The 27,339-nt window shown below is 40.6% G+C and overlaps 1 protein-coding gene across 1 annotated transcript in view; it reads right to left on the reverse strand.

Moving 5' to 3' along the window:
* The window catches only part of dennd1b (DENN/MADD domain containing 1B), a 108,491-nt gene that overhangs the window by 22,783 nt on the left and 58,369 nt on the right, over positions 1-27,339 (reverse strand). Inside the window, exons 7-15 of the mRNA XM_053635168.1 lie at positions 26,486-26,566; positions 20,399-20,452; positions 19,818-19,928; positions 13,381-13,481; positions 12,237-12,282; positions 10,964-11,065; positions 4,449-4,574; positions 2,517-2,618; positions 45-135 (exon numbers count right to left, since the gene is read on the reverse strand). Of these exons, the coding sequence (XP_053491143.1) occupies positions 45-135; positions 2,517-2,618; positions 4,449-4,574; positions 10,964-11,065; positions 12,237-12,282; positions 13,381-13,481; positions 19,818-19,928; positions 20,399-20,452; positions 26,486-26,566 (814 nt within the window). The remainder of the gene's footprint in view (positions 1-44; positions 136-2,516; positions 2,619-4,448; positions 4,575-10,963; positions 11,066-12,236; positions 12,283-13,380; positions 13,482-19,817; positions 19,929-20,398; positions 20,453-26,485; positions 26,567-27,339) is intronic.

The following is a 27,339-nucleotide window of genomic DNA, read 5'->3' on the forward strand; positions in this document are numbered from 1 at the left end:
CGTTCTTTCTTTTTCCTCCACCAAACAGAGAAAATCCCACTCACTTCCGCAAAAGCCCCCCTCTGTGATCTCTTCTTCAAAGACATCTGTGAAACCCCTTCCTTCATTTAATTTGGCCAGTCTGCCATCGATGAACTGCAACATAAATCACAGTATCACAGGTTATTAAAAGAGAGAGAGAGAGAGAGAGAGAGCGCGAGAGAGAGAGAGAGAGAGAGAGAGAGAGAGAGTGTCGGTCAGTCTTCCGGACATAGTCACTAAACTGTGTTCCTGTAATTTAGATCAGATGGAGGATTAACATGGCAGGCTGGCTTGTAGTGTGCGCAACGCTTTTGGGGAAATTGAACTTCCTGTAACTTGTCACAAAGAGGTCATAAAACAGCATCCAATAAATTTGCCTGTTATAACCAGGACAGTCATGGGCTTAGACAACAAACTTCACAATACATTGGACCTACATTTTTCGAGCTGGAAAGGAATTTATTCGTAAATCCTTCATAGGCGTATTTACACAAGAAACTATATATAAAAACAAACAAACAAATAAATAAATAAATAAAAATGTCATTTTTAGAAAAACGTTTGGATCCTAGCTCGTGAGTGTGTGTAAATGTATGCAAAGGAAGAATAACTAAATTCGCCCTAGATTTACTGGTTTCAAGTCATATAATCTGCAATGACTTACTGCACTTTTATAAACGGATAATACTGTCAAGATCAAATAGCTTGCGCATTGAAATTACACACACTAGTTTAAGGACATTTGTAAAAAAAAAAAAAAAAAAAACCCAGTCAATTCCCAATTAATTGGCATTAACTAAAGAAACAGTAAATATATATATTTTTTAAAAAATTAAGAAAGCAAGCCAACATAAATCCATAAAGCAAGACAAATAAGACAAGACTGCTGCATAAAAGGAGAACTCTTCTTTTAACGCAACACTTTTAGAGCCAGCACTAAGTGACCGATAAGTGACTGATCTGGTATGTCTCAAGCTGCGATGTGCTGTATACTCCCTAGTTTACTGTGTGCCGAAGTTGAATTCCTTCGGACACCCACCCTCCTGCTTTTCCAACGCAGCACCGGGGAGGACGCGCTACTGTGCAAGAGATTTCTGGTTGCAGAGATGCTTTAAATATAAACAAGTCTCAAAAAATGTATTAATTTATTTATTTATTTTTAAATAGCAGTGTGATGTATTTGGTGTCACTTGGGTACAACTTTAACGGTCAAACCATTTTCACTTAATTCATTTAAATCTAATTGAAATTTTCTGTAATTTTGTGCCTTCGCAGATGTTGTTACACTGTTAAATAATACACATTTTCATTGGCATAGACTTGAGTCAAAATAACTGCCAATTTTTCCTTTGTTTGTTTGGTTTTTTTTTTGCCGTTCACTTGTCATTTCAGCTCTGCGAGCTCTGCCATTTATGGAGATTTGTGGGTGTCACCGAATGCAAACGAGCTCTGCCATGCACGTAGCAGGATCTTTACTGAAACTTTTTGATCGGGGTTTGGCTTTCGAGGATCCTGACATACAACTTTACGAAGAGATTGATAAACGAGGCCCGATATTCGCGACCCAGTCACAGCAAATTAGCACCCAGCCAAAACCCCAAAACTCTTACTTTGGGATCATATTACATGCACTACCTCTGTTCTAGAAACTGGGTAACTCACATGCAATGCCCAGACACGTGTCTGGCAAAGAGGAGATATTAAGGATCATTAATTATAGTTCTGGCAATAAATTAAATATTGTATAGTGCTTGCAATCTGAAAGCAACAGTAATTAATGGAATGTTCTGTATATATAAGGCAGAAAGAGACGGTGCCAGTTGATGGAAGAAATGGTGCCAGTTGATGGAACTAGAGCACACCAGCTGTGTGTGTGTGTGTGTGTGTGTGTGTGTGTGTGTGTGTGTGTGTGTAGGAGTGCATTACACTTTCTCGCAGGCAGTGTGAACAAGAGGCAGCGGAAGGTGAGGGATGTGTGTGTGTGGATGTGTGTGAGCGTTTGGAGGAGGGGTGTGGAGGGTCGTAGACAGAAAGCAGGTCGTGGCTGACAGGCTTCCCTTGCTTTCTCTTGGCAGCTAGCCGGCGCTCGCTTTCTCAGCACCGATATGGTTCATGGTCGAAACAGGGCACGAGATAAGGGCTTTTTTAAAAATATTTATTTATTTATTTATTTTTTAAATCTGTCACTTTGATATCTTCGAACCTTCAGTCACTATCGTTTATGAAGAAGCAGCAAAATACATATATGATTAAGTGCATATTGGCTCCTTTTATAGGACACATTAAAAACGTAGCAGATCTCTGACCACCCGTGTCTGAGAAAAGCTTCGTGAACTCTTAATCAGCGTATTCAGTAACCGTTTACCAGAACCATTACACAAAATCGCTACAGGAGGAAAATCTGAAGTGCTTCAATGATACTGAAGCAAAAGCCAGAGATGGTGTGGTAAAGAGCCAAGAAAGACAGGAGTGTCTCTTCTCCGCTTATGTCATACCTGCTTGAAGAGCTGCAGGTTCACAGCCATTTCAAGAAAACTCTTCATGGTGCTGGAGCGGTGTGCCACGAAGCTCTCTTCACAGAAGGTGATTTCCTCTCCCTGGAAAGCAGGAAGCGTATTTTACTTTCACTTATCTCAAAAAAAAAAAAAAAAAAAAGAAAAAGAAGCTATTCACAGCTGATGATTATGAATGTGATGATTTTTTTTTTTTTTTGCTGTTTAAAACACTGCTATGCTTTTTTACTAATAAAAGCCAGTCTTGTATAATAAGGATGTGCTTTTGCCTGGTTAAATAACAGACGTCGGCTGTTTCCACAGCCATGTTTAACGATCTATATACAGTAAGACTGCCATCACCACCTCTTGCATAGGAGCTCATTATTGTTTGCCTGCTTTTGTTTCATTTACAGCTCAGTTAGACCTCAGTGCTCTGTAAAGCTGCTAGTATGAAGGCATATGGGCTTCATAAAGCTGAAATATATAATTTATTCAAACAGCTCCCTGCAATGGCAGACACTCTTTAGATCTGCACAGCAAGGATGCAGTAGATTCGAGAACATTACAGCGGCAAAATGGCCATTAAAGCCTCTGAAATATTACACCTATAGCTGGCCTTTTGGAAACGGCGTATCGTTAAAAAGCCATTATGTTAGCAAACATTTCCCAAAATATCTTATGGGAAAACATATCAGAACGCTTGATGTTCTCAAATCTCAAATCAGAAACGGCAGTATATCCGAGAGAGATGTAGAAAAGACGCATGAACGTCGAGCCTCATCTAACGCTCAGTACTGTATTCAGAATGCATTCGGTTTTAAAAAAAAAATTATTTCTAAAATAAAAACCCGACTTAATTCTTCACTCTAAAATGAAACACTACGAGAATGTTACCAACATGTCACTCTGTGTTACTGCCTTTGTTTCCAAATTATATTCTGACAAGGAAAATACAACACGTGTGATTATGATCACATTTATAAACGTTGCAAATTCACGTGACGTGACGTGAACTTTAGACCGACACTAACACTGTAGAGGCAAAATGCAGAGTATTTAAATATTACATCACTGTTCCTTCCTAAATAAAAACAAAAAACAAAATAAAAGTGTTTTCAAATCCAAATGTGTGCTTTTTTTATTTTTTTAATTTTTTTAAATGCGCATAAAAAGAAAAAGAGTCAAAAAACAACAGCAATCACAATATAAAGAATTAATGGCCCTGTGCTGAGATGGTGCTTTGAAGAATTTCTGCACACGCTCCTTTTTTTTCTTTTTCTTTTTTTTTAAACACGCGTCTCTGAGAAAAAGAAAAGAAAAAAAAAAGTCGGTTTGTGTACACACCAGCGTTACAACATCAATTATGTTTCCAACAAAGGGAGTCATATTTGACAAACACGGAGCATATTCTGTTTTCAGTCTTTGCTGAGCTCGAGAGTGAAAAGCCCATTTGAGGAGTTGAGAAGGCCTGAGAACAATACTCCACCATAGCTGAAAGAAGGCTTCAAAGAGACTGTCCTGCCTTTTCAACTTCTGACATTTCACTGAAACAGACAGGCCCACCTTAATGCCCCCCCACCCCATTCCTTCACCTTTTCTTTGCTTATGGATGGTGTGGTGCTCAGCTGCCTTTAAATGGTTGCACTGAACATCTACCAGAACCAAGGATCCTTTAGACTCTAGTCTGTTTGAGGTTTGAAATAAATGTTTAAAAAAAAAAAACAAAAAAAAAAACAAGTACTGACCGCATTACAGACATATAAATGTTGCGGTGGTTAAAAAACGACAAAGCTTATTTTAACAGCGGTAACCAGTAATAGTCATAGCAGATCTGCTTCAGAAATGAACAGAGCAATAAGAAGCACACAGTCAGGATCTGACGCAGTAATTTGACTCAAATGAAAGTGAAGGAGAGGCAGAAGTCAAGCTTACGGGCTTGTATCTCAGAGCATCTCGATAGGAGCCAAACAGTGCAGCCTGAGCGCGCAGGAAGGCCCGAGCCACTCCGCTGCCCGTGGCAGTCGACTGCTTCTTCAGCTTACTCTTCAGACTCGAGACCTGAGGGGGAGAGAGTGTTAAAATAGCACCTCTGAAATCATAGAGGAAGAGGCAAAGCCGTTCAGAGTGTGAAGTGTCATATTTGCAGGTGACCCCCCCTAGACACGATAAAGAATAAGAGAGAGAAAGAAAGAAAGAACAAATGAGACGAGCCTCGTCACTTCTCTCGTAAGCTTATCTTTTGCGCTGCCAAGAGCACCTGCTGCTCTGTTAATTGAGTTAAAGGCAGGGTGTGTGGAGGAGAAAAAAAGAAAAAAAAAAGAAAAAAGGCAGCAGCGCAATGCATAAAATCAGAGATCCTGTGCCCACTGTAGCCTCAGATTCCTGCTCTTGTTGTGTTCTGAGATGCATTTCTGCACACCGTGACTGTAAAGAGTGATTATTCGAGTCAGCTCGAAAAAGTCTGGACATTCTCCTCTGATCATCAAGATATTTCTGTCATTTCTATCTGCATCATTCTGGGTAAAACTCTAGAGACACCTGCGCAGGAAAATCCCAGGAGATCAGCAGATTCTGAAATACTCAAACCACCCCTGTCTGGCACAAACGTGCCACAGTCAAAGGCACTCTTTCACATTCGGATGTTTGATGCAAACTTGAACTGCCATTTTTTATTATAATTTTTTTTTTTTAAATGCATCGTGTTGCTGCCACATGAATGAGCAGGGGTAGAGGTGTTGCTATTAAAGTGGCTGGTGAGCGTGTGTGGACTTTAACAAGGTATCTGGACTTTAATTAACAGGGACATGTAGGACGTGAAATTCACAGCAGGAAGCGCGGTCTTCTATTACGTGTGCAAATGAATCAATGACGAAGTTCAAAGTGAAACAAAAATAATAACAGTGCAGCGGAGGACGTCACTGGACGCTGGACATCAGGATAAACTGGATTGTGCGATTCTGAGCACACTGCTTTCAGAATTTCAATCATGTTTTACAATCTCTCTCTCTTGTCTAGTCTAAAATAGCTCTGGCCAATCATGGACGTACTGCAACAGAACTGGGTGTTTAGCGTTTTCGTTTCTTTATCGGCAGGAGCTGGAAAGCAGGCTGAGGCTACTGTCACATGTCTCGGAGGAACCACGAGTCGGCCCGAATAGAACTGAATGCTTATTGTTGATTCCGGAAAATTCCAGTATACGCTACCATCACCAATAATACATACAAATCCAGGGGTAGCGGTTTCAACGATCTGCAAACATGCAAGGCTTAGTCAAGGCTGTAATGTGCACACTGTGCACGAAAGCCTTATTTACATAAATTCACGAGCTTTGCGTGTCAACAATCGGTTAGACTTGCTTGATCGCTGAATAAACTACAAAAGGAAGTTCAGTCAGAAGATTTGTAAATTTAAAGGACGTTCCCGTAACGCAGTGCCGGCTCTTTTATTCTTTTAACCCACAGCGTCCCCTAATCTGCAGTTACACATGTGCACAAGCCTTTAAGAGAGATGACATCTTTTATATGACATCTACAGTATAATACATAAATGGCATCTCTGTATTCGAAGTGGGTCAAGGAAGCTTTAGGTTTATGTAAAGTCTGTGGCGGATTAATATTTTATGTCGATGCATTAACTGTATTTCCCCCAAAACAATAACAAAGGAAAAGCACAGCAAAGGCAAAGCAATCGTTCTGTTTATAATGACCACCGGCGAAACATTACATTGTTTTATAGTCACTGAAAGGCAGTATTTAATAAACAGTAAATTAATACATTTATAATTGTCAATTAATTTCATGTCATTAATTAATTAAAGCATCACCCCAATCAATTCTTCCACTTCAGCCATTTTCTTTTTCGTTCATTTGTTCATGCATGCAACGAGAGTAATGGCAAACTTCAGATTAATAATAGGGATTTTGGATAGTCACAAACATCTCATCAAGCATGCAATCTCAGCAACGGATCTGTCAGACTAATTAACTATTATACTTTGAGTATCACTAACGAGACATGAGCAGGAGGGGGCATCAGAAGGAAGCTTAGCTCTACAGGTGATCAACCTATTTGGGAGTGACATTTTTTAGTGTAAAGTCTCTGAGCCTATGATCTGATCAAAGGCAGAGTCCCCCATTGGGTCCAATTATAAGCACTGGTATTGTAGGGGGTGGGTAAAGAGAGAAGAAGAGTGAGAGAGAGAGAGAGAGAGAGAGAGAGAGAGAGAGAGGGGGGGGGGGGGGGGTGTTGAGGGGACGGGAGGGGTGTGAGTTATGATATTCATAATCTATGCAGAGAGGCCTTTCCGGTATAGGTCTTTTCCCCGTAGCTGTGATCTTTTCAATTCACATCAAGGCAGGATAGTTCGGGATGAAAGTGCTGCAAACATGGCGTCTCATTAAACTCTACAGCGCCGACTCCCCAACAGGGTTTGAAGTGCGCAGTGTAAAGAGCATGGGGTCAGAGGTGGCCCACAAAACAGATCTCCATTTAACTCACCAGCTGGAGATGATAATTAGCAGGTGCATCACTGTCTCCTTTTTTTTTTTTTTTTTTTCCTCGCCAAAGGATGATGCCACAAGCCTTTCGCTCATTGATGGGCTGCTTTCATACACCCGGAGTTGCCACTCTACACACAGGAATGAGCTGTGTATACTCATGGCAGTTGATATGATTGAACTGGGCACGGTCTGGACACGCAGTATGCCTGCGCAATACTAGATAAAGTGAATATACTCAATGTGTCTAATGTATTCTGTATATTCTCTATTTTTATATTGTATAGCGCTCCAGTGACGGTAAAGGCTTCTGGCTCAAGTGGCGAATCCTTTTAAAGTTAAATACTTAAACGATTCCACTGCAAGGAAAATTTCCTTTTGCATATTGGGTTCTGACATCTTCTTCTGCAAGGGTGTTGTTTTTAACATGACATGGACGAATAAATAGCTTTCTTTCGTCGGGCTCAATATATACACATTAAATACGATAAATAGAAAAGAAAAAATTTCTTAAAGCAACAGACCCTGGAAATAAGTGGCTATAAATGTCATGAGTTAACAGAATTCAATGCTGGCTTTTTCACCTGTTAATTTTTACAAAAATTTTTTAAAATCAATCCAGTTCAGAGAATCAATTACTAAAAACCAATTATACATATAAAATATATAATAAATATTGAAATGTTAAAGCGAATTGAAACAGATATTAGGTAGATGATTCAAATTTCAATTGAAAACATAAATTCTAAAAAAAATAAATAAAAAAAAATCAACAATGTAAAGAGAATTGGTTTAACAAAGCCTGGATGATATCAAATTTTTTTTTTTAATTATAATTATTATTATTTTTTAATAAGTCAGTGGTGGAGTGGTAGGGCGGAAGGTGTTTTGCGAGGGATTCTGGCCATGAGTAGAAAGCCGTGGGGATGCAATTAAGAAAACTACAAAGTAAAAGGAATAGTTATGAAAATCTGCTTCTTTCTTTTGATGTGCAGCAAGATGAAGTATACACACTTGCGTGCCAACACACACACACACACACACACGTATGCACGAGCGCCCTTTTTTTTCTTAGTCAGCACACCCTTTGGACCCTGTGAGACTGAATCCAAGCTGAGACAATGCGAGATTGAGGCAAATCCTCGTTAAAAGAAGGCCATGTGCATCAGTAAATAGAGATGAACTGTTAAACGATAGAATTTTTAACATGTTCTACACTTTGCTTAATAAAGACATCTCCCCCAGATATGCTGATATGCTTGATGTTTGTTGTACGATTCACTCGTTAACGTCCACTCGGTGCCTTAATATACAAAACACTGGAGCGCAAACCTAAAATTTTCCAAACAGAAAATGATCAAAGTATCACAGTAAGGATACAAGTATAAGCTAGTCTGCAAGACGTTCGAGAAGAAAGAAAAAGAAAAGGTTGTAAGAGAAGCAACAGCGAAAAGGTGAAATAACAAACAAACAGCTCCTATTGCTTTTAATAATAATAATAAATAAAAAAATCTCAAAACAATTTATAAGAGACGGTCTGTCTGTAGCTTTACATGAGACCGGCAGACAAAAGATCAAAATAATGCTCACATTCGATTCCTAGCAGTTTGGTACCGCAGCACATTCCTAATTTCCTATTTTTAGATGCGAAAGTAAACACCATTCCCTGTTACCAAACCAATTATAACCGAAAAAGACAGTGTGGCGGTTTCATCGTATTTAGGAAGGAAAGGTTGTTATTGGGGATTTTTCCTATTAATCAAGCTCACTTTTAAAGTCTCTTTATAAACATTCATATTTCTCTCTTTTATGCTATAGTTATGATCGATACACACACACACACATATATATACATCTATAACAGTACAAATAGTACAAATGTGAAGGAAAAAAGCAGAGAAAATAATCACTATGCAATATATATTTGATTAGAAGGCTAATATAAGTGACATCTGCAATAATTCATGTAAAATATATTAAAGAATAACAAATGATCTACACAAACGTGCAAGCAAAACTTGTACAAAAAAAAAGAAACCTGAAAGAAAATGTAATTAAGTGAATTTCTATATCGTTTATAACATTCTTAAAACTCTACTTGTAAACATTTAAGCTGTGAAGCTAGATTTAACACCAAAGTTTCAATTCTGTTACTTTCTTCTTCTTACTTTTTTTTTTTTAAATAAAATCCCCCGCCCCCAAAAGGCTGCTCTGAGCCACAGCAATTATTGTCTCTATTTGTCAATCCGTATGGAAGAAAATCTCCGTCGGCCTGGTAGCATTTCTAATAGTCAATAAATCTAAAATATTATGTGTAAAATTGAGGGAAATGGTCATTATTTCAAGGAGAGCAAAGAGCTCAGCATCGGGTCACGAAAGGGCCAGGTAATTCAGGACAACTGTCACCTTTGACCTGACTGAGAGCTGGACCAATGGTCAGACTCACCGAATAATAGAGTCCACATGGTCAGATCGGCTTCATACCTATAATTATATATGAATGTCATAAAGTTCGGCTTAAATCGGGTGGGTTAAAACGAAGAACAAATGCAATAGAGTTCATTTCCTTTTAGTGCTAAACACACAGATTTTCCTTATTAAAAAAAAGAAAAAAGAAAACCTTGACTATAAAGCATAATGAACAAACTGGTAGCCTGTTTACACCTCAAAGTTTGTGAGGCGACACCAATAAATTCATTCTGGCTTGTTAGTTTTTTAGACAGCGTTGCACTCCGATTTAAAATATTGAATTTGTAGGCCACTGTCTTGTGGAAAACGCTATATGACAGGCGCTTTATCTAGCAAATGAACAAAAGCAGCATTCAGCCCCGCTCAATTAGAGCCGATTCCTTTTCTTATGAATTTTAATATCCCCACAGGTAAGGTAGCCAAAGAAGAGAAACAGAAATCATTTCGCAGTGCAAAAATATTACGACGGGTGACATTTACATTTCAGGTGGGATAATTTAACATGATTCAGGGCGCTTGCTCCATCATTAGTCAATGAAAAATCATGCGAGAAGATCAAAGCAAACATTGTTCTGGCACTTCATTTATCATACTATAAAGACAAACCGAGGGTTTTTTTTTTGTGTGTGTGTGTGTGTGTGTGTGTGTGTGTGTGTGTCTTCCTCTGTCAGTTTCAAAGACCTGACTCCTTTAATATGACACGCTCGCAATATAATTTACGAATGAAATGCCGATTGTAGAACCGTAATGATTTTTTTTTCCCCCCAGATCCGTGCGTCGACGCAGAGCAGTGATTCACAAAGGAACAATCCTGCAAAGTGAGGGAGAGAAATAAGGGTGAAAAAAAATATATAAAAACAGAAGGATAACAAAACAAACCCCTTAATACTGAAAATAATTGACGAGTGACTATTTTCGACCCTGACGGTGAGATGTAGGTTCCTGTACCGCTGACCGGTGTCACCACACCGTTAATTAAGGAGAGAAAGCAGTGGCAGGTGGCTGGAAAAATAGAGACTGATAATTGGCCCCCTTCTTCCCTGTAGCTTCAGAAAAATCCAGCACGTTTCTCTTCCAGCGAGAGGTGCCACTGGGTGGGCAGAAAAGCCACACCTTGGAAATATAATGATTAAAAAAAAAAAAAAAAAAAACAAAGAAAGAAACGGATGAAGGCTGCAGCTGCACGTTTGCCGACTTCTGAAAGCCAGTCAAGAGCTTGCCTAAATATTGCAGCAGAACTAATGACAACGGGAGAGACCGTCCTTCCTCTGGTCAGTGTGTGTGTGTGTGTAGTTGTTCAAGCATTTGAGTGGTTGAGAAACACACAGTGAAAGAATGTGTAAAAGAGGCACAGGGGGTGCGTCAAGATAAAAGTACACAAGAAAATTGAGAAGTTTTATGAGTTTGTGTGTGTGTGTATGTGTGTGTGTGTGTGTGTGTGTGGACGCTTTTGAAAATGTGTGTATATCTGTGGAAATTCACCACATCGCTGGGCAGGCTGTGCAGGTCGTCGGCAGGACTCTCCAGCGTGTTCGTGTCCACGTTTAGAATGATCACGTCTTCCAGGGATCTGCTCTTCACTCTCTGCGAAGGAGATTCGAGGTGCTTCCGTTAAAAAAAAAAAACCACCACAACGAGTAATAACGACACAGTATGATAAATACATACACCGAGGCTTGTTAGATCTACATTCACGACACACTTTTCCCTTCCGCACGATCATTACGAAGCATTACGATGCTCCCGATCGAGTGCGGGAACGGGCGTTTTTTTTCCTCTAAATGACAAACATATGCCAGTCTTAACACTGATGATAGAAAAATCAAGACACAATATGCCACAGAATTATTCTTGCATGATTATGAATGTTTAATATTCGCTCCACTAATATCTACTTTAGATGTAATTGAAATGAATCAAACACCACTAAGGGGTGGGGAAGAGAAGAAAAAAAAAAAAAAAGCCGCCTCGATATCACACATGTGCTTCTCCTTGCTTAGAAAGAAAAAAAAAAGGAAAAAGCTGTATTCAGCCAGTTAAGCCATGGGACCATTTTGTGCATCCACACAAAGGTAGTCATGCATCCTGATGGTGACAAATCCCACAATTATTCTGCTGGTGCAGGTGGGGAAACATCCAAGTGAGCTAAAAAAAAAAAAAAAAAAGTTCTGGTTTGTCACTTTTGACAGTTGCTGCTATGGAGGCCTGCGTGCTGATTTGGTCTAATTATGTGCAGCCAGATAGGGGGACTGTCACTAATGCAAAAGTGTGATAAATACTGCCGGTGTCTGCAACTGTCAGCGGCATCAGATTCACTCACTCACACACACACACACACACACACACACACACACACACACACACACAGGCACAAGCATAGCTATAGGTCCACCACCAACCAACATGCCAGCTCTCAACACCCAAACACACTGGCTCTTTGTTTCTCCGCTGTGTTCTACTCTTTCATATCTCTGGGACACACACACAAACAGGAGATAAAAGGCTGTACCTTTCTGTAGATCCTTGCATTTCGAGTTGTCAAAATAAATACCGAATCCAAACAATTTCTCCGATTTGATTTGAACGACAAGATCGGTCTTATATATATAGCGACACGCAGAAAGATTTCTTCGATAAAACCCGCATAATCGCATTATACTATGTAATAATGACCAGCCTCCCGTTCCCGTTCAGTGAGTAATTCCCAGAGGCTGAACAGACATTGAGGTACTGACAGTAGATTAATGTTGCTTACCTCTAACAGGCTCAGATGAACTCCAATCAGATATGGCATGGGCGCACTATTGGGAATCAAGGCAAATCATAAAGTCATTAGCAAAACGAATATAATGACATCGGATCAGTCAAGCTAGGGAAGACCCTAGAATGAATTTTATTATACACCGTGTGTCCAAAAGTATGTGGACACCTGACCATCGCACCCATATGTGGTTCTTCCTTTAACTGTTACCACGAAGTTGGGAGCGCGCAGTTGTCTAGGACGTCTTTGTGTGCTGTAGCTTTAAGGTTTCCCCTTCACTGGAACAAAGAGGTCCAAAGATGTCCCTGTGTCCAAAGCATGGTTTGCCAAGGTTGGAATGGAAGAACTCGAGTGACCTGCGACCTGAAACCTGACCTCAACCCCGATGAACACAGGAACACTGACTGCACCCCAGCCCTCCTCACCCAACGCCAATGCCTGACCTTACGAATGCTCTCGAGGCTGAATAATCACAAATCCCCCCAGCAATGCTCTAAAATCTAGCCTTCACAGAAGAATAACAGCAAAGGACGGCACTAAATCTGGAATGGGATGTTCAAAAAGCACATGCCAGGGCGGTGCGATGGTCAGGTGTGGACAAACTTTTGGCCTTACACTGTAAAGAACCGAGGCATTAAAATGTAAGCCCATGGAAAGTGATTGAACCTGGCAAAAAATGTGCTTTAGGAAGCTAAACTTATTACTGCCTTTGCCTGGTTCCAGGAAGGTCCACTCTGAGCGCTGAAGGTGATTAGCGTAATTGGTGCGCATCACGTTTTCGGGCTTTGCTGGAGTGGAGCGAGGCAGAGCTGCGTAATTAGATCAGTTTGGGTAGCTGCTGCTGCTTGATACAGTAATGTGGCTGAAAGGCTAGTGATGCTGCCGTGTCTCCTAGCTTTCAGCTCAGGAGGTAGAAAGCGAGCGGGCGAGAAAGCGAAGGAGAAAGGAAAGAAACCGACATGTAATGTAACTGCTGAGCAGGGCTTTCCAAATCTTTATTTGATGCCAAATTAAGCATACACATAAGTGAAAAATGGCTAGTGTGTATATGTGTGTGTGTGTGTGTGTGTGTGTGTGTGTGTGTGTGTGTGTGTGTGGACAGTTGAAGGAGAAGAGCATCCAAGCAAGATGATCTTACCAGCAGTAGTCCAGCAGGTGTGGGGGAAGAACAGGGATGTAGATGTGTTGCCAGTGCATGGGGTAGAGCATGGAAGCTGAGCCATGCACACATGCGGTTAACTATGAGGAAATGAGAGCAAAAACAATAGAGAGATAGATACATCAGGCACAGACACTGGTACAGTGGTACTATACTGCAGAGGGGACAGAGAGAGGCTACTGAGATCACCGATTTAAACATTCAGATTTTTCAACGAAGCATACATGGCCAGGAGTAGTACTATGGAATTAAGGACTTACAGTAAATAAAGCTAATAAACAAAAGGGACCAGTTAATTGCCTGGCTGGTGTGGAAGCCTGGTGGGCGAAACCCAAGTGAACCCTCCCTCTTCCACTCATCTGTGCTCATGGCTACCTAACAATTGTATTGAACCCCGACCCCCCCCCCAAACCACACAAGCGCACGCGTACACACACACACACACACACACACACACACACACACACACGCGCGCGCGCGTTCATCTCCCAGATTAAAATAACATGATTAAATATGGAAAAAGAACAGAGGTCTGAAGCCTCCGCTGGGACTTCATTAGGGCAAATTGCCAAAGAATGAAACATGAGTTAGCCAAGAGAGAAAGCATGAGCCGCTGGAATACCAGAGGGAGCAAGGCTGAGTGAGGATTTTTTTATTTTTTTTGGAAAGGGGGTGGTGGTGGTGGGGGGGTCATTTCAGTAATGTGTGAAGCGCTGCTCCGAAACGATCACAAGACCCACCCCCCCCCCCTTGTCACAAATGACCAGCAAAACTATCCAAGCTTAACCACAGCAACCGCTCAAATTCTACCCATCACTCTTCCGTACAAGGCCGTGCATAAAGTTTAAGAATGTCGGTTTATTATTATTTCATTTTTTAAATTATGTATACATCAGATACATTTAAATCACTGCATACCACCACCTCGGCTTGATTTAATTAAACAAACAAACAAACAAAAAAACAGGACCTTGCTCTTGTTCTTTTTCATTTTTATGTATGCAAATTTGTTTTGCCGTTTCCTCTGTAAATAAGAACCCTTAAGCCGTGACATGTCTAATTGTGTCTGGATAATTTCGGAGCGATAAATGAATATTTATATCGTCTCGCACCAGGTGGGTATCGCAGGATATCAAAGCTTCCAGACATTCCCCTACTTTTTATGAAACGTTTTATTTAAACAGATCCGCAACAGTAAACGATGTCGAGGGGGTCACGGTGGTGCTCGGGAACACTTTCCTTTCGACTGCGAAAAACAGGTTGCTGTCTAATCTCCTGGAGAGAAACCTTTCCGTACCACGTACAGATGAGGAAGACGACTCCGGTTATTTCAACAAAGCCGAAACGGGGAGCTCCGTTTGACTTGATTTACGCTCAACTTAAAAGGGAAGCACTATCTGTTTTCAAAGGGATAGGAAGGAGAGGAGGTGGCGAAACCAAGATAAGTATTTGAAGGTCAAAATTCAAAACCAAAGAAGATGCTTGATATTTTTCCAAACTCGGTTTCTAAAGCGTTTTTTTTTTTTTTTTTTTAAGTCAACCTTAATTACCCTGCATTCATAGACGCATTCATTTTCTTTTTGCATTAATGCAATTGATACATTTATTATTGCATTAATGTAACTGATAAATATTTCATGACAAATGCCAGAAGGCTTTTTATTTATTTATTTTTTAAAAAGTAGTGTTTGTGTTCGTGTGTGTGTGTGTGTGTGATATTCCACTGCATTTTAAAATTAGCACATATTACTTCTCTAGGAACAAATGCTGGCTTCTGGCTTGTTTGGGTGTAGACCTGGTGCCTGCTGGGTCTCACTGTGAGCTGCCACTAATGAGCATGTTAAGTGGAGACCAGCCACACACAGCAGATTACGCAGAGGTGACCAGGCTCAGAGAAACAGCACAGCCCATGATCCAGTCACTAGGGACATCCTACAGCTGGGCATCTCCAGAATATCTCTCTCTCTCTCTCTCTCTCACACACACACACACGCAGTTAATTAATGCCATGTCTACACTTAAATCTAACCCTAATCTTAGCAACCAAAAGGAAACAGTTTGGCTCTTTCAGTTTTCTTAAATAAAATCCACAGTTTTTGTTTAAAAGTAAATAAATAAATAAAAAGTCCCCACAAGGTCAACACTGTCAGATATAGTAGAAGAGGACATGTACAATAATCAGCCATAACATTAAAACCACTGACAAGTGAAATGAATAACACTGATTAACTCATTACAGTGGCACCTGTCAAGAGGTGGGATATATTAGGGAGCAACTGAACAGTCAGCTCTCGAAGTTGACGTGTTGGAAGCAGGAAAAACTGGCAAAGCGACTTTGACAAGGGCAGGATTGTGATGGGTAGACGACTGGGTCAGAACATCTCCAAAACAGCAGGTGTTGTGGGGTGTTCCTGGTATGCAGTGGTTAGTACCTAACAAGAGTGGTCCAAGAAGTGACAACCGGTGAACCGGAGACAGGGTCATTGATGCGCGTGGGGGGCGAAGGCTATCCCGTCTGGTCCGATTCTACAGAATAGTTACCGTAGCACAAATTGCTGTACAGGTTAATGCTGGTTATGACAGAAAGGTGTCGGAACACAGTGCAGTGCATTTTGCTGCGTATGGAGCTGTGTAGCTGCAGACCGGTCAGAGTGACCATGCTGACCCCTGTCCACCACCGAAAACACCTACAATGGGTACGTGAGCATCAGAACTGGACCATGGAGCAGTGGAAGAAGGTGGCCTGGTCTGATGAATCACGTTTTCTTTTACATCATGTGGACGGCCGCGTGCGCGTGCGTCGCTTACCTGGGGAAGAGATCTCACCAGGGTGCACTATGGGAAAGAAGGCAAGCTGGAGGAGAAACATGACAAAGAGTTCACGTGTTGACTTGGGCTCCAAATTCCCCAGATCTCAATCTGTTCGAGCATCTGTGCGACGTGCTGGACAAACAAGTCCGATCAATGGAGGCCACACCTCGCTACTTAAAGGACTTGAAGGATCTACTGCTGACGTCTTGGTGCCAGATACCACAGCTTCAGAGGTCCTATGGAGTCTGTGACTCGACGGGTCAGAGCTATTTTGGAAGCACAAGGGGGACCTACATTCCTGTTAGGGTTGAGGTTGAGTCAAGGTTTAAAAATAAATAAATAAATAAATAAAAGTCAGAATTATTGGCACCCTTGGTAAAAATGGGTAAATGGTTAGTAGTTAATTAGCTTAATCTGAAAACCTTGACTTCCATGACTTCCTTTTTCACTTCCTGTGCATAAATATAAGGTGACACAGAAACCCTCCGTCAACATGGGGAAGATTAAGACACAAATGGAGTGACAAAAGTGTGTCGACCTTCATAAATCAGGCAATGGCTACAAAATAAAAGAAGCACACCTGAAAATGTTCATATGTGCTGTTAGGACAACAATTAAGGAGTTTAAAACAACCAAAAGGCATCATCTCTATAGAAACAGGAATAACTGATGGTCTTATAATCAGTAATGGACTTTTCAAATGTCCAGATCTACCATTACACACCAGATCCAGACCTACAAATTATTCGGGATGTGCGCCTTAAGAAAGCCTTTTTCTTCCGTTGAACAACTAAAGTAAGCATGTGGAGTTCGATAGACGATACTGGAACCGAGTTGTATAGTCATGATGAGACAAAAAATAGAGCTTTTGGTCAACAAACTCTCAAGTTGTATGTGAGGTTAAAATAAAAAAAGGAGGATTCAGATACTGGAAATACTCTGAATCCCCACTGTTACTGCCTTCGTTTTTCCTCCAGTGGCGCTGGGAACGCTGGTGTGATAAATGGCACCGTGGACTCCAATGTGGTTCCTTCCACCAAGAGGGCTGCAATTGGGTTGTGGCTGGATCTTCCAGCAGGACAATGACCCAAAACGTCCTTCCAAATCCACACCAAAATGGTGCACAGAATTAAACTTCTGACATGGCCATCGCAGTCGCTTGACCTAAACCTCTGAACTGAAAAGCTATTGTTATGTTGACAAAGGGAGGTTCTGGGTGCCGATAATCGTGTGATTTCTCTTGTGTTTACAGTATGACCTAATTAACCACATTTTCACATAAACCGTTTGATCCATCTTACAAACGGTGACGATACTTCTTGACGTGACTGTATCTTTCCCCATCAAGGACAATTACAGAAGACTGATAACTGGGCTGCGGTTTTAAGGAGGACAAAAAAAAAGAAGATCAATTCAGCAGTGTTGTTTGATCATCTCCTATACAGCTTTAAATCGCTGGCTGTCTTTCTCAGATACGTTTAAAGTAGATTTAACGGCGTCTGTGAACCGGGAACACACACATCGTCTCCGTTCGGTGGTGTTTACATGAACACAGCCTTTGACAGCAACAACGCGCCCTACAGTACAGTTATATTTGTCCATGTAAAGAAGTTAGTAAACAGTGCCTTTTGGATCAGTGACTATATCTGTAGCGTCTCTAAAACCAGACAAAAAAGTTCTGATCTTTGATAGGAGCTGCGCTGCAGGCAGCAGTATCATTGCAATGACTGGGGCAGACCAGAGGTGTGATTTTCCCCCTGACAAGGGTGACAACACTGAGAGTGTGCACCAACTTCCCCTAGAACCTGTAAGGCTCCTTTCTCTCCTGGTTCTTGTGCTTGCGTCCCAATTACCACAATTCCTTCTCCATTCCTGTCGATGCTCAGCGCTAACAAGGAGGTGACATTGAGGGAGGGGAAGAAAAAAAAAAACGAACAAAGAAAAGAAGAAGGAAAAAGAAAAAAAAAAAGACGCTGAGAGGGCACAGGCAGATAAACACGAGATAATACCAACCCATCCGTATAGCGTGCCCAGAAAGAAGAAGAAAAAAAAAAAGCAAGCCAGTGGTGGAGGACGAGAAGTAACTATCAAAGCAGCAGGGGTAGGAGAAATGCTCAGAGAGGCCAAAAATGAGACTGCACAGTGCTACGCAGATAAATGAAAAAAGAATGACAAAGAGAGAAGGAGTAAAGGGGAGAAAGAAGTGCGTGTGCATGTGTGTGTGTGTGTATGGAGAGAAGGGGGATGAGAAGTATGAGGCCAAAGAACAACCTCAGTGGCTAACACCACAGGCCAAGACAGGATCTGCTCTTGTTAGCATAGCGCTGACAGCATGATAAGAAAGCTGCTGTCAAAGACTCAGGGCCTCCCAGCTGACTAGTTAGAGGGCACCTGATGTGGCACAATTATACCAGTGTGTGACAAGGCAGCACGGGCTGCTGCCTCGCGGATGCACCTCAGAAACAGCGGCGCGCCTCGCCTCTGGTCACAAAACAGCGATGAGTCGACTGATGCGGCATTGTAAGATCATGATTTATTCCTTTGCTTTCTGGTACAGGCAAGGTGGTGCCTGTGTTCGGCTAGAACTGACATGGAAAGGTACACTGGGGGCCCCCCAAACATTGAGGGTCAGCCTGAAGCATGCATAATGTATGCTCTCTCTCTCACTCTCTCTCTCTTTCGTTCTGTTTCTTTCTTTTTTTTTTTTTTTTTTTATCCTGCTACCTCGCTGCAAGGACGGTAGGACCGAGACCAGTGTCACATTCAAGAAATGATTACGAATTCACAAAAATGATGACAGAATTATTTACAGTCCTGCGGCACTGCATTAGCAACGGAAAAAAAGACGGACGGGTTTGGGGTGTAAAAGGATGGAAAGTTTTAAGTGAAAGGCGATCGCTAATAACGGCGCGTTTCCTTCGAACTCTGGTGTTTCATAAACGGACGCTTGGCTACCCTCTTGCTCCGCAAAACAGTAAATCACGTTAAAATGGGCGACGGGGGAGAAAGAGGGGGGTGGTGGGGGTGGCCTTTACCCAAGAGACTAATGATTTACACACTCTAAGCCCTCGTGTCAGTGAGCACACAGAATGATGGTGGCAACCAGGAGGAGTGAAATAGTCCGTGGATTGGCTCAAGCTGACAGGCTCTTCACCGTCTCTCCCTCGCTCTCTCTCTCTCTCTGGCTACAGATAGCTCGGCGAGTAAGCAGAGATAATGTGCACATGACATCACTTGCTGTTTCTCCCTGAACCGTCAGGAAGCTTCAGGCTGCCCATGCGATAAGCTTCCACTCCCTTCCTGAGGGAAGAGGAGCCGGACAGAAACTATGTGAAAGAGCTGGAACTGTTATAACTGATAATATAAAGCCGGGCTGACAATTAAAAGCAGAGCAGTATGGAAATAATAATAATAATAATAATAATAATAATACGTGCAATATAAAGTTGATATCGACAATGACTAGGTTATTTGCTAAACACTCAATATCATCCACATCTGATAATGTAACTGCAGAAGAATACATCAACGTAATAATACATAAAACTGCTTATTTGGAAATATGAATGCAGCAGAAAACTGAAGGAACTGGAAGTGCTACTCACAGTGCTAAGCTTACTCGAGGTAATGATGATGCGCCGCTCATGCAGCATGCTGGCGTACAGGTGCAGCATGTTATTCACGTCCACTGCCACAAAGTACTCCGTTAGATTCCTCTGACGAGAGACAAAACAAATATAAAAGCTCTTCTGTGAAAGGTGCTCGGTTCAATTTTTCAGATCAAGTATGCTTTATATTTTTATATGGTTTATACTGTACACTAACACTGGGAAAATTTACCTCAGATGGGATGCCACACACACACACACACACACATACGCACACACACACACACTGGGCAATTTAGTGTAACCAATCTACCTTCTTGCACGTCTTTGGCCAGTGGGAGGAAACAGCACAATGCTGAGGAAACCCACATGAACATTGGGAGAACGTGCAAAACTTCCATTTAATATAAACTTCATAACTATGGCATGAAGATAAACAGCGACTTAACGAGGTCAATCCTAAAAGAAATAAATGAAATCTGTGCACTTCTTACAACAACTACATTCCTAATTCACAAGGATAAAGTGCTGGACTTCAGTACTGAGCGTGAACTCACTTAAGGTACCAGCGTACTCACGTTTTCAGGTATGGTAGGAAGTCCAGTAATATCTGGGGCAACAAAGTGCAAGTGCTAGATAAACACACATGAACACAGAGAACAGAAGAAATGAGCCTCTTTTTAAACACTTGCTCTTTGTCTAAATTAGACAATTATTTGCACTGACTAAATTTCTCATCTAAATCATACACACTGTACACCAGTACAGGACAGCTTTGGTAATATAGCTGTACTACTATAAGCTATACTATAAGCTCCATTTTAAATGTGTGACAGTGTCTACACAACAACAATAAAAAAAAATTAATAAATAATAATAATAATAATAATAATAATAATAATAATATCAGTATTAGTAGTACGAGTAGTATTAGCAGCAGCTGTAGTGGTATTAACCGTAGTAATATTAAAATAAGTATTATAGCAGGAGTATTAGTAATATAAGGAAGTAGTATTAGCAGCAGTAGTATTAGTAGTGTTAGCAGTAGTAATATTAGTGGTATAAGCAGCAGTAGTAATATTAGTGGTATTAGTAGCAGTAGTAATATTAGTGGTATTAGCAGCAGTAGTAATATTAGTGGTATTAGTAGCAGTAGTAATATTAGTGGTATTAGTAGCAGTAGTAATATTAGTGGTATTAGTAGCAGTAGTAATATTAGTGGTATAAGCAGCAGTAGTAATATTAGTGGTATTAGTAGCAGTAGTAATATTAGTGGTATAAGCAGCAGTAGTAATATTAGTGGTATTAGCAGCAGTAGTAATATTAGTGGTATTAGTAGCAGTAGTAATATTAGTGGTATTAGTAGCAGTAGTAATATTAGTGGTATTAGCAGCAGTAGTAATATTAGTGGTATTAGTAGCAGTAGTAATATTAGTGGTATTAGTAGCAGTAGTAATATTAGTGGTATTAGCAGCAGTAGTAATATTAGTGGTATTAGTAGCAGTAGTAATATTAGTGGTATTAGTAGCAGTAGTAATATTAGTGGTATTAGTAGCAGTAGTAATATTAGTGGTATAAGCAGCAGTAGTAATATTAGTGGTATTAGTAGCAGTAGTAATATTAGTGGTATAAGCAGCAGTAGTAATATTAGTGGTATTAGTAGCAGTAGTAATATTAGTGGTATTAGTAGCAGTAGTAATATTAGTGGTATTAGCAGCAGTAGTAATATTAGTGGTATTAGTAGCAGTAGTAATATTAGTGGTATTAGTAGCAGTAGTAATATTAGTGGTATTAGTAGCAGTAGTAATATTAGTGGTATTAGTAGCAGTAGTAATATTAGTGGTATTAGCAGCAGTAGTAATATTAGTGGTATTAGTAGTTGTAGTAATATTAGTGGTATTAGTAGCTGTAGTAATAGTAGCAGTAGTGGTAGTATTAGCAGTAGTAGTATTAGCAAAATCAGCAGTAGTAGCAGTAGTATTAGCAGTAGCATTAGTAGTAGTATTAATGGTACTAGAAGCAGCAGTAGTAGTAGCAGCAGCAGTAGTAGTATTAGTGGTATTAGCAGCAGCAGTAGTAGTATTAGTGGTTTTAGTAGTAGCAGTAGTAGTATTAGTGGTGGGGTGGCTGTGTGTCAGTTGGTAGAGCGGGTTTCCACTAATCGTAGGGTTGGCGGTTTGATTCCCGGCCCACAGGACTCCACATACCGAAGTGTCCTTGGGCCAGACACTGAACCCCAAGTTGCTCCCGATGGCAAGTCAGCACCTTGCATGGCAGCTCTGTTACCAGTGGTGTGTGAATGGGTGAATGAGACACAGTTTAAAGTGCTTTGGATAAAAGCCCTATACAAGTACGCCATTTATTTAGTGGTATTAGCAGCAGCAGCAGCAGCAGCAGTAGTAGTATTAGCATTAGTAGCAGCAGTAGTAGTATTAGTGGTATTAGCAGCAGCAGTAGTAGTATTAGCATTAGTAGTAGCAGTAGTAGTATTAGTGGTATTAGCAGCAGCAGTAGTAGTATTAGCATTAGTAGTAGCAGTAGTAGTATTAGTGGTATTAGCAGCAGCAGTAGTAGTATTAGCATTAGTAGTAGCAGTATTAGTGGTATTAGCAGCAGCAGTAGTAGTAGCAGCATTAGTAGTAGCAGTAGTAGTATTAGTGGTATTAGCAGCAGCAGTAGTAGTATTAGCATTAGTAGTAGCAGTATTAGTGGTATTAGCAGCAGCAGTAGTAGTAGTAGTAGTAGTAGTATTAGCATTAGTAGTAGCAGTATTAGTGGTATTAGCAGCAGCAGCAGCAGTAGTAGTAGTAGTAGTAGTAGTATTAGCATTAGTAGTAGCAGTATTAGTGGTATTAGCAGCAGCAGTAGTAGTAGTAGTAGTAGTAGTAGTATTAGCATTGGTAGCAGCAGTAGTAGTACTAGCATTAGTAGCAGCAGTAGTAGTACTAGTGGTATTAGTAGCAGCAACAGCAGTAGTAGTATTAGCATTAGTAGCAGCAGTATTAGTGGTATTAGCAGCAGCAGCAGTAGTATTAGAGGCATTAGTAGCAGCAGTAGTAGTATTAGCATTAGTAGTAGCAGTATTAGTGGTATTAGCATTAGTAGCAGCAGTAGTAGTATTAGCATTAGTAGCAGCAGTAGTAGAATTAGTGGTATTAGTAGTAGTAGTGGTAGTATTAGCATTAGTAGCAGCAGTAGTAGTATTAGCATTAGTAGTAGCAGTATTAGTGGTATTAGCAGCAGCAGCAGTAGTATTAGCATTAGTAGCAGCAGTAGTAGAATTAGTGGTAGTAGTAGTAGTAGTGGTAGTATTAGCATTAGTAGTAGCAGTAGTAGTATTAGCATTAGTAGTAGCAGTATTAGTGGTATTAGCATTAGTAGCAGCAGTAGTAGTATTAGCATTAGTAGCAGCAGTAGTAGAATTAGTGGTAGTAGTAGTAGTAGTGGTAGTATTAGCATTAGTAGCAGCAGTAGTAGTATTAGCATTAGTAGTAGCAGTATTAGTGGTATTAGCAGCAGCAGCAGTAGTATTAGCATTAGTAGCAGCAGTAGTAGTATTAGTGGTATTATTATTAGTAGTAGTAGTATTAGCATTAACAGCAGCAGTAGTAGTATTAGTGGTAGTAGTAGTAGTAGTAGTAGTAGTAGTATTAGCATTAACAGCAGCAGTAGTAGTAGTAGTGGTATTAGTAGTAGTAGTAGTAGTATTAGCATTAACAGCAGCAGTAGTAGTAGTAGTAGTATTAGCATTAACAGCAGCAGTAGTAGTATTAGTGGTAGTAGTAGTAGTAGTAGTAGTAGTATTAGCATTAACAGCAGCAGTAGTAGTAGTAGTAGTATTAGCATTAGTAGTAGCAGTATTAGTGGTATTAGCATTAGTAGCAGCAGTAGTAGTATTAGTGGTATTATTAGTAGTAGTAGTAGTATTAGCATTAACAGCAGCAGTAGTAGTATTAGTGGTATTAGTAGTAGTAGTAGTAGTAGTAGTAGTATTAGCATTAACAGCAGCAGTAGTAGTAGTAGTGGTATTAGTAGTAGTAGTAGTAGTATTACTAGCATTAACAGCAGCAGTAGTAGTAGTAGTGGTATTATCAGCAGCAATAGTATTAGTTCCAATAGTAGTACCATGGGGTCAGTAATGGTGTCAGTAATGGGGTCAGTAAAAGTAGTAGCAGTAGTACTACTGGTAGTATTAGTAACGAATGTTAAGTGTCTAGGTGCAGGAGAGAAAGTCTTTATTAAGGCCCAGAAGCCAGCAGCTCTGCTGTGACAGGATTAGAAGAGTCGGCCTGGTGTGCGTTTGAACAGCCGCACAGGTTTAATGTCTGGATCAAAGAGGCTCTGAAGCCGGGATCCCACACTGCACACTAACTTTAGCGCTTTTGTTTGCTTGCACAGTGTTCCTCGCGCTCTCTTTCTCTTCCTCCCTCTCTCTCCCCAGGCTAGGCCGAGCTTCATTGTGTATGTGAAGAGTGTCCATCTGTTGCCGAGTGCCTGGGTTCAACACTCTTGCTGTTGCATATGCTCCACTAACAAAAGCAAGTTTATCTTGTGCGATATGAAGGGGGGGAATGAACTTGGTTTGAATTATTTAAGCCCAGCAGTGAGACTCCAAGGAAAGTGTGATTTCCATCAAATACAGGAGAAAAACCTACAGCAGCTGGACCTTTCGTTAAAGTACCCGTTTCTCTTGTACAAAATATATACGCAAAAAAAAAATAAATAAAACATCTGACCCGAAAGAAAAGAGCAAAAAGCTTTTAGTGCCTCGTTCATTGTCATTGCAGGCCCCTGTGTGTTTATTCTCCCACACAGAGCATCTGATTGGCCTCCGTGTCGTGGGCTACGCTTCCAACTGGCTATGGCCGGCAACTCTGCGGCCATGTTTATAAAAATCACACATTATCAAAGCGCTTGTTATCACTGCCTGCCTGCTGCTCTCAGTGGTGTGAGCCGGATCCTAGATACCTCCCTCCCTGAACATCCCCCGAATTCCCCCCCCCCCCCCACACACACACAGTATAGATTTCTACACTGTAAAGCATTTATTGCGAATTTCCAGCGCCAGTGAGTATACTCATGATGCCACTCATATCCCTTTTAGCATTTTGAACAATTCAAACATAAAACCTGGGTAATACTTGGAGATGAAATCGAAACAAAAGGATAAAAGAAGTCATTTTCTGCATATCCTGAGTAAATTACAGTGGGGTAAAGTAGGGCTTTTAAGCTAGCAAGTTGACTAACTAGTTTCAGCTTCAGTGATCAAGCATGACGTGCACGTCTCAGGACAGGACAAATCCACTGTCTGCTGAATTAATCTGTATGAAAATGACTTCCACGGTTAATAGGAGAAAAAAACAACAACATTTTTTTATGAGTTGAAGGCGTTCAATCGGTTATTTACTGTATATATACAAGCAAAAAAGGCAGTGAATACTCTAGCGTGGTTATGCTTCAAGGCCAGGTTAAACAAACATAAAAACACGGCAGCATTTAGCTTTTAACTGTAAAACATTTTTGACATTTCAAAGCAGAAGAGTGGTGTACGATCATTCATTATTTAAAGGTTTGTTTCAAAAGTTTTTAGCAAAGACCCAAGATGGTCTTGTTGATCTTTTCAGTTGTGTTTTTTTTTTTTTTCCAGCCATACTTTCCAACCATACCAAAAAAAAAAAAAAAAAAAAAAAAAAAAAAAAAAAAAAAAAAGAAAAAGGACAGCACTGAATTCTTTGGAGGGGGAAAAAAAAAACCCACAAAAAACTGCAATTAGCACCAAAGTGTCGGATTTATGGGCTGCTTCTCATTCTCGCTCCTGCTTCCATGTCCGTTCACTCACAATTCTCTGACTTTTGGCTTCTTCGATCTTTCACAACTCGCCCGGTGGCAATACGCGAGCACTCGTTCTTACACATCAACAGACTAAAAACTTCACACTAAAAATAATAATAAATCGAATACTACTACATTGCCACGTTACAGAAATACTTCATCAGTAATCTTTATCATTTGTAAAGTACATGTACGCAGGACTGAACCTGAAACGAACTGCTGCTGCTTAATTGTTGTGTGTAAACCGCGAATGAAGGTTTTAATGTTTTAACCTGGGTTAACAGTAGCCCCGATTACTGTATAAAAAAAAATGTACAAAAAAGAAATGCTAAAATACTTCTTTACGGTATGTTAAAATGAAAAAGAAAAAAAAAAAAGTTAAATGACGATAAAAGAAATACACACAAAAGAAAGATATATAAAGCGATATCACGATAGAGGCAAATATGTATTCGTATACACAACTGATGTATATAAATACATTCATTATAAATGCTGTACATCATGCAAACCCTGCAGGCAAGCAGGACTGTCGAGTGATCATTTTACTCTGACACATACAAATGTCTAAAAAAAAAAAAAACGTCAGACAGTGAGTAATACTCTCAGGTAGATTTTTAATCTACAGATATGCACCTCTCGCGCTGACAGGCGGCTCGTTAAGGGCGCGCTAACTTACGCTTGCAGCAGGATGTGGGGATGATATGCGAAAATTGGCTGTAAGGGCTAACGGCGGCCGGCGGAGGCTAATCGGCAGGAAAACGCAGGATAGAGCCGCTCAAAAACAACAAACAAACAAACAAACAAACAAACAAACAACCCTGTGTACCTACCACGCTCAGATTTACGGCTGTGTTCGGTTTGGGCACCGCCAGCCTGTGCAGCTTCTCCAACACATAACTCAGTTCGTCTTCCTAAGGAAAATAAAAAAAAAAAAAAAAGAGTTATAAAAAGGATGTTAGGGATTTGTTTTGTGTGTGTGTGTGTGTGTGTGTGTTGTGGGGGGGGGGGGGCACAGTAACATAACATAATCAGTGACCAATTTGGAGTACGTACGCGGTGTATTCCTGCAGCAAGCCTAAAGGGGGAGGGGGAAAAAAAAAACATCCGAGTGACGCGTGTTTAACGAGCAATCCTGAGGTTAAGAGACGGTAAGCTGGGCCGCGGCAGACGCTTATTATTCAGGGTATGATTTATGGCCGGCATTGGCTGTTCGTAATTAACCGTAGGTCCTCACTCAGTGAAGGCGGCTTTAAGAAGCCTTTGGAGAGTAGCGTCGCCACAAAACAGGCCCCCGGATTACAACGCTGGTCTTTTTACGAGCTCTCACGACAAGGGCGCAATTTATTTTCTTGGACTTTGCGTGCAGTTCGAATAAGCGTTACACTAATGCTACGAAGGAATACGGGCATACCAAAAGTTTTTTTTTTTTTATGTCAGACTAAATCTTTCAAGTGAAATATGGTATTTTAGATTATTTTACAACGAACTGTGCAATGTTTTATTAATTGGTGCAAAAAAAATAAATAAATAATTAAACCAACTGGAAATTACCGTAAATGTAGTCGATTAGTCAAGCTACTGTACATTTTCGGCGTCTGACGTTTGCACTGGAGCTTTACGGTTAATGCAGCCAACAGGTCGTGGAAGTTTATCTCACCGTTAAAAGAGGCTAATTTTGCATAAA

Source organism: Ictalurus furcatus, chromosome 10 (genome assembly GCF_023375685.1).
Source record: "Ictalurus furcatus strain D&B chromosome 10, Billie_1.0, whole genome shotgun sequence".
Classification (NCBI taxonomy): Eukaryota; Metazoa; Chordata; class Actinopteri; order Siluriformes; family Ictaluridae; genus Ictalurus; species Ictalurus furcatus.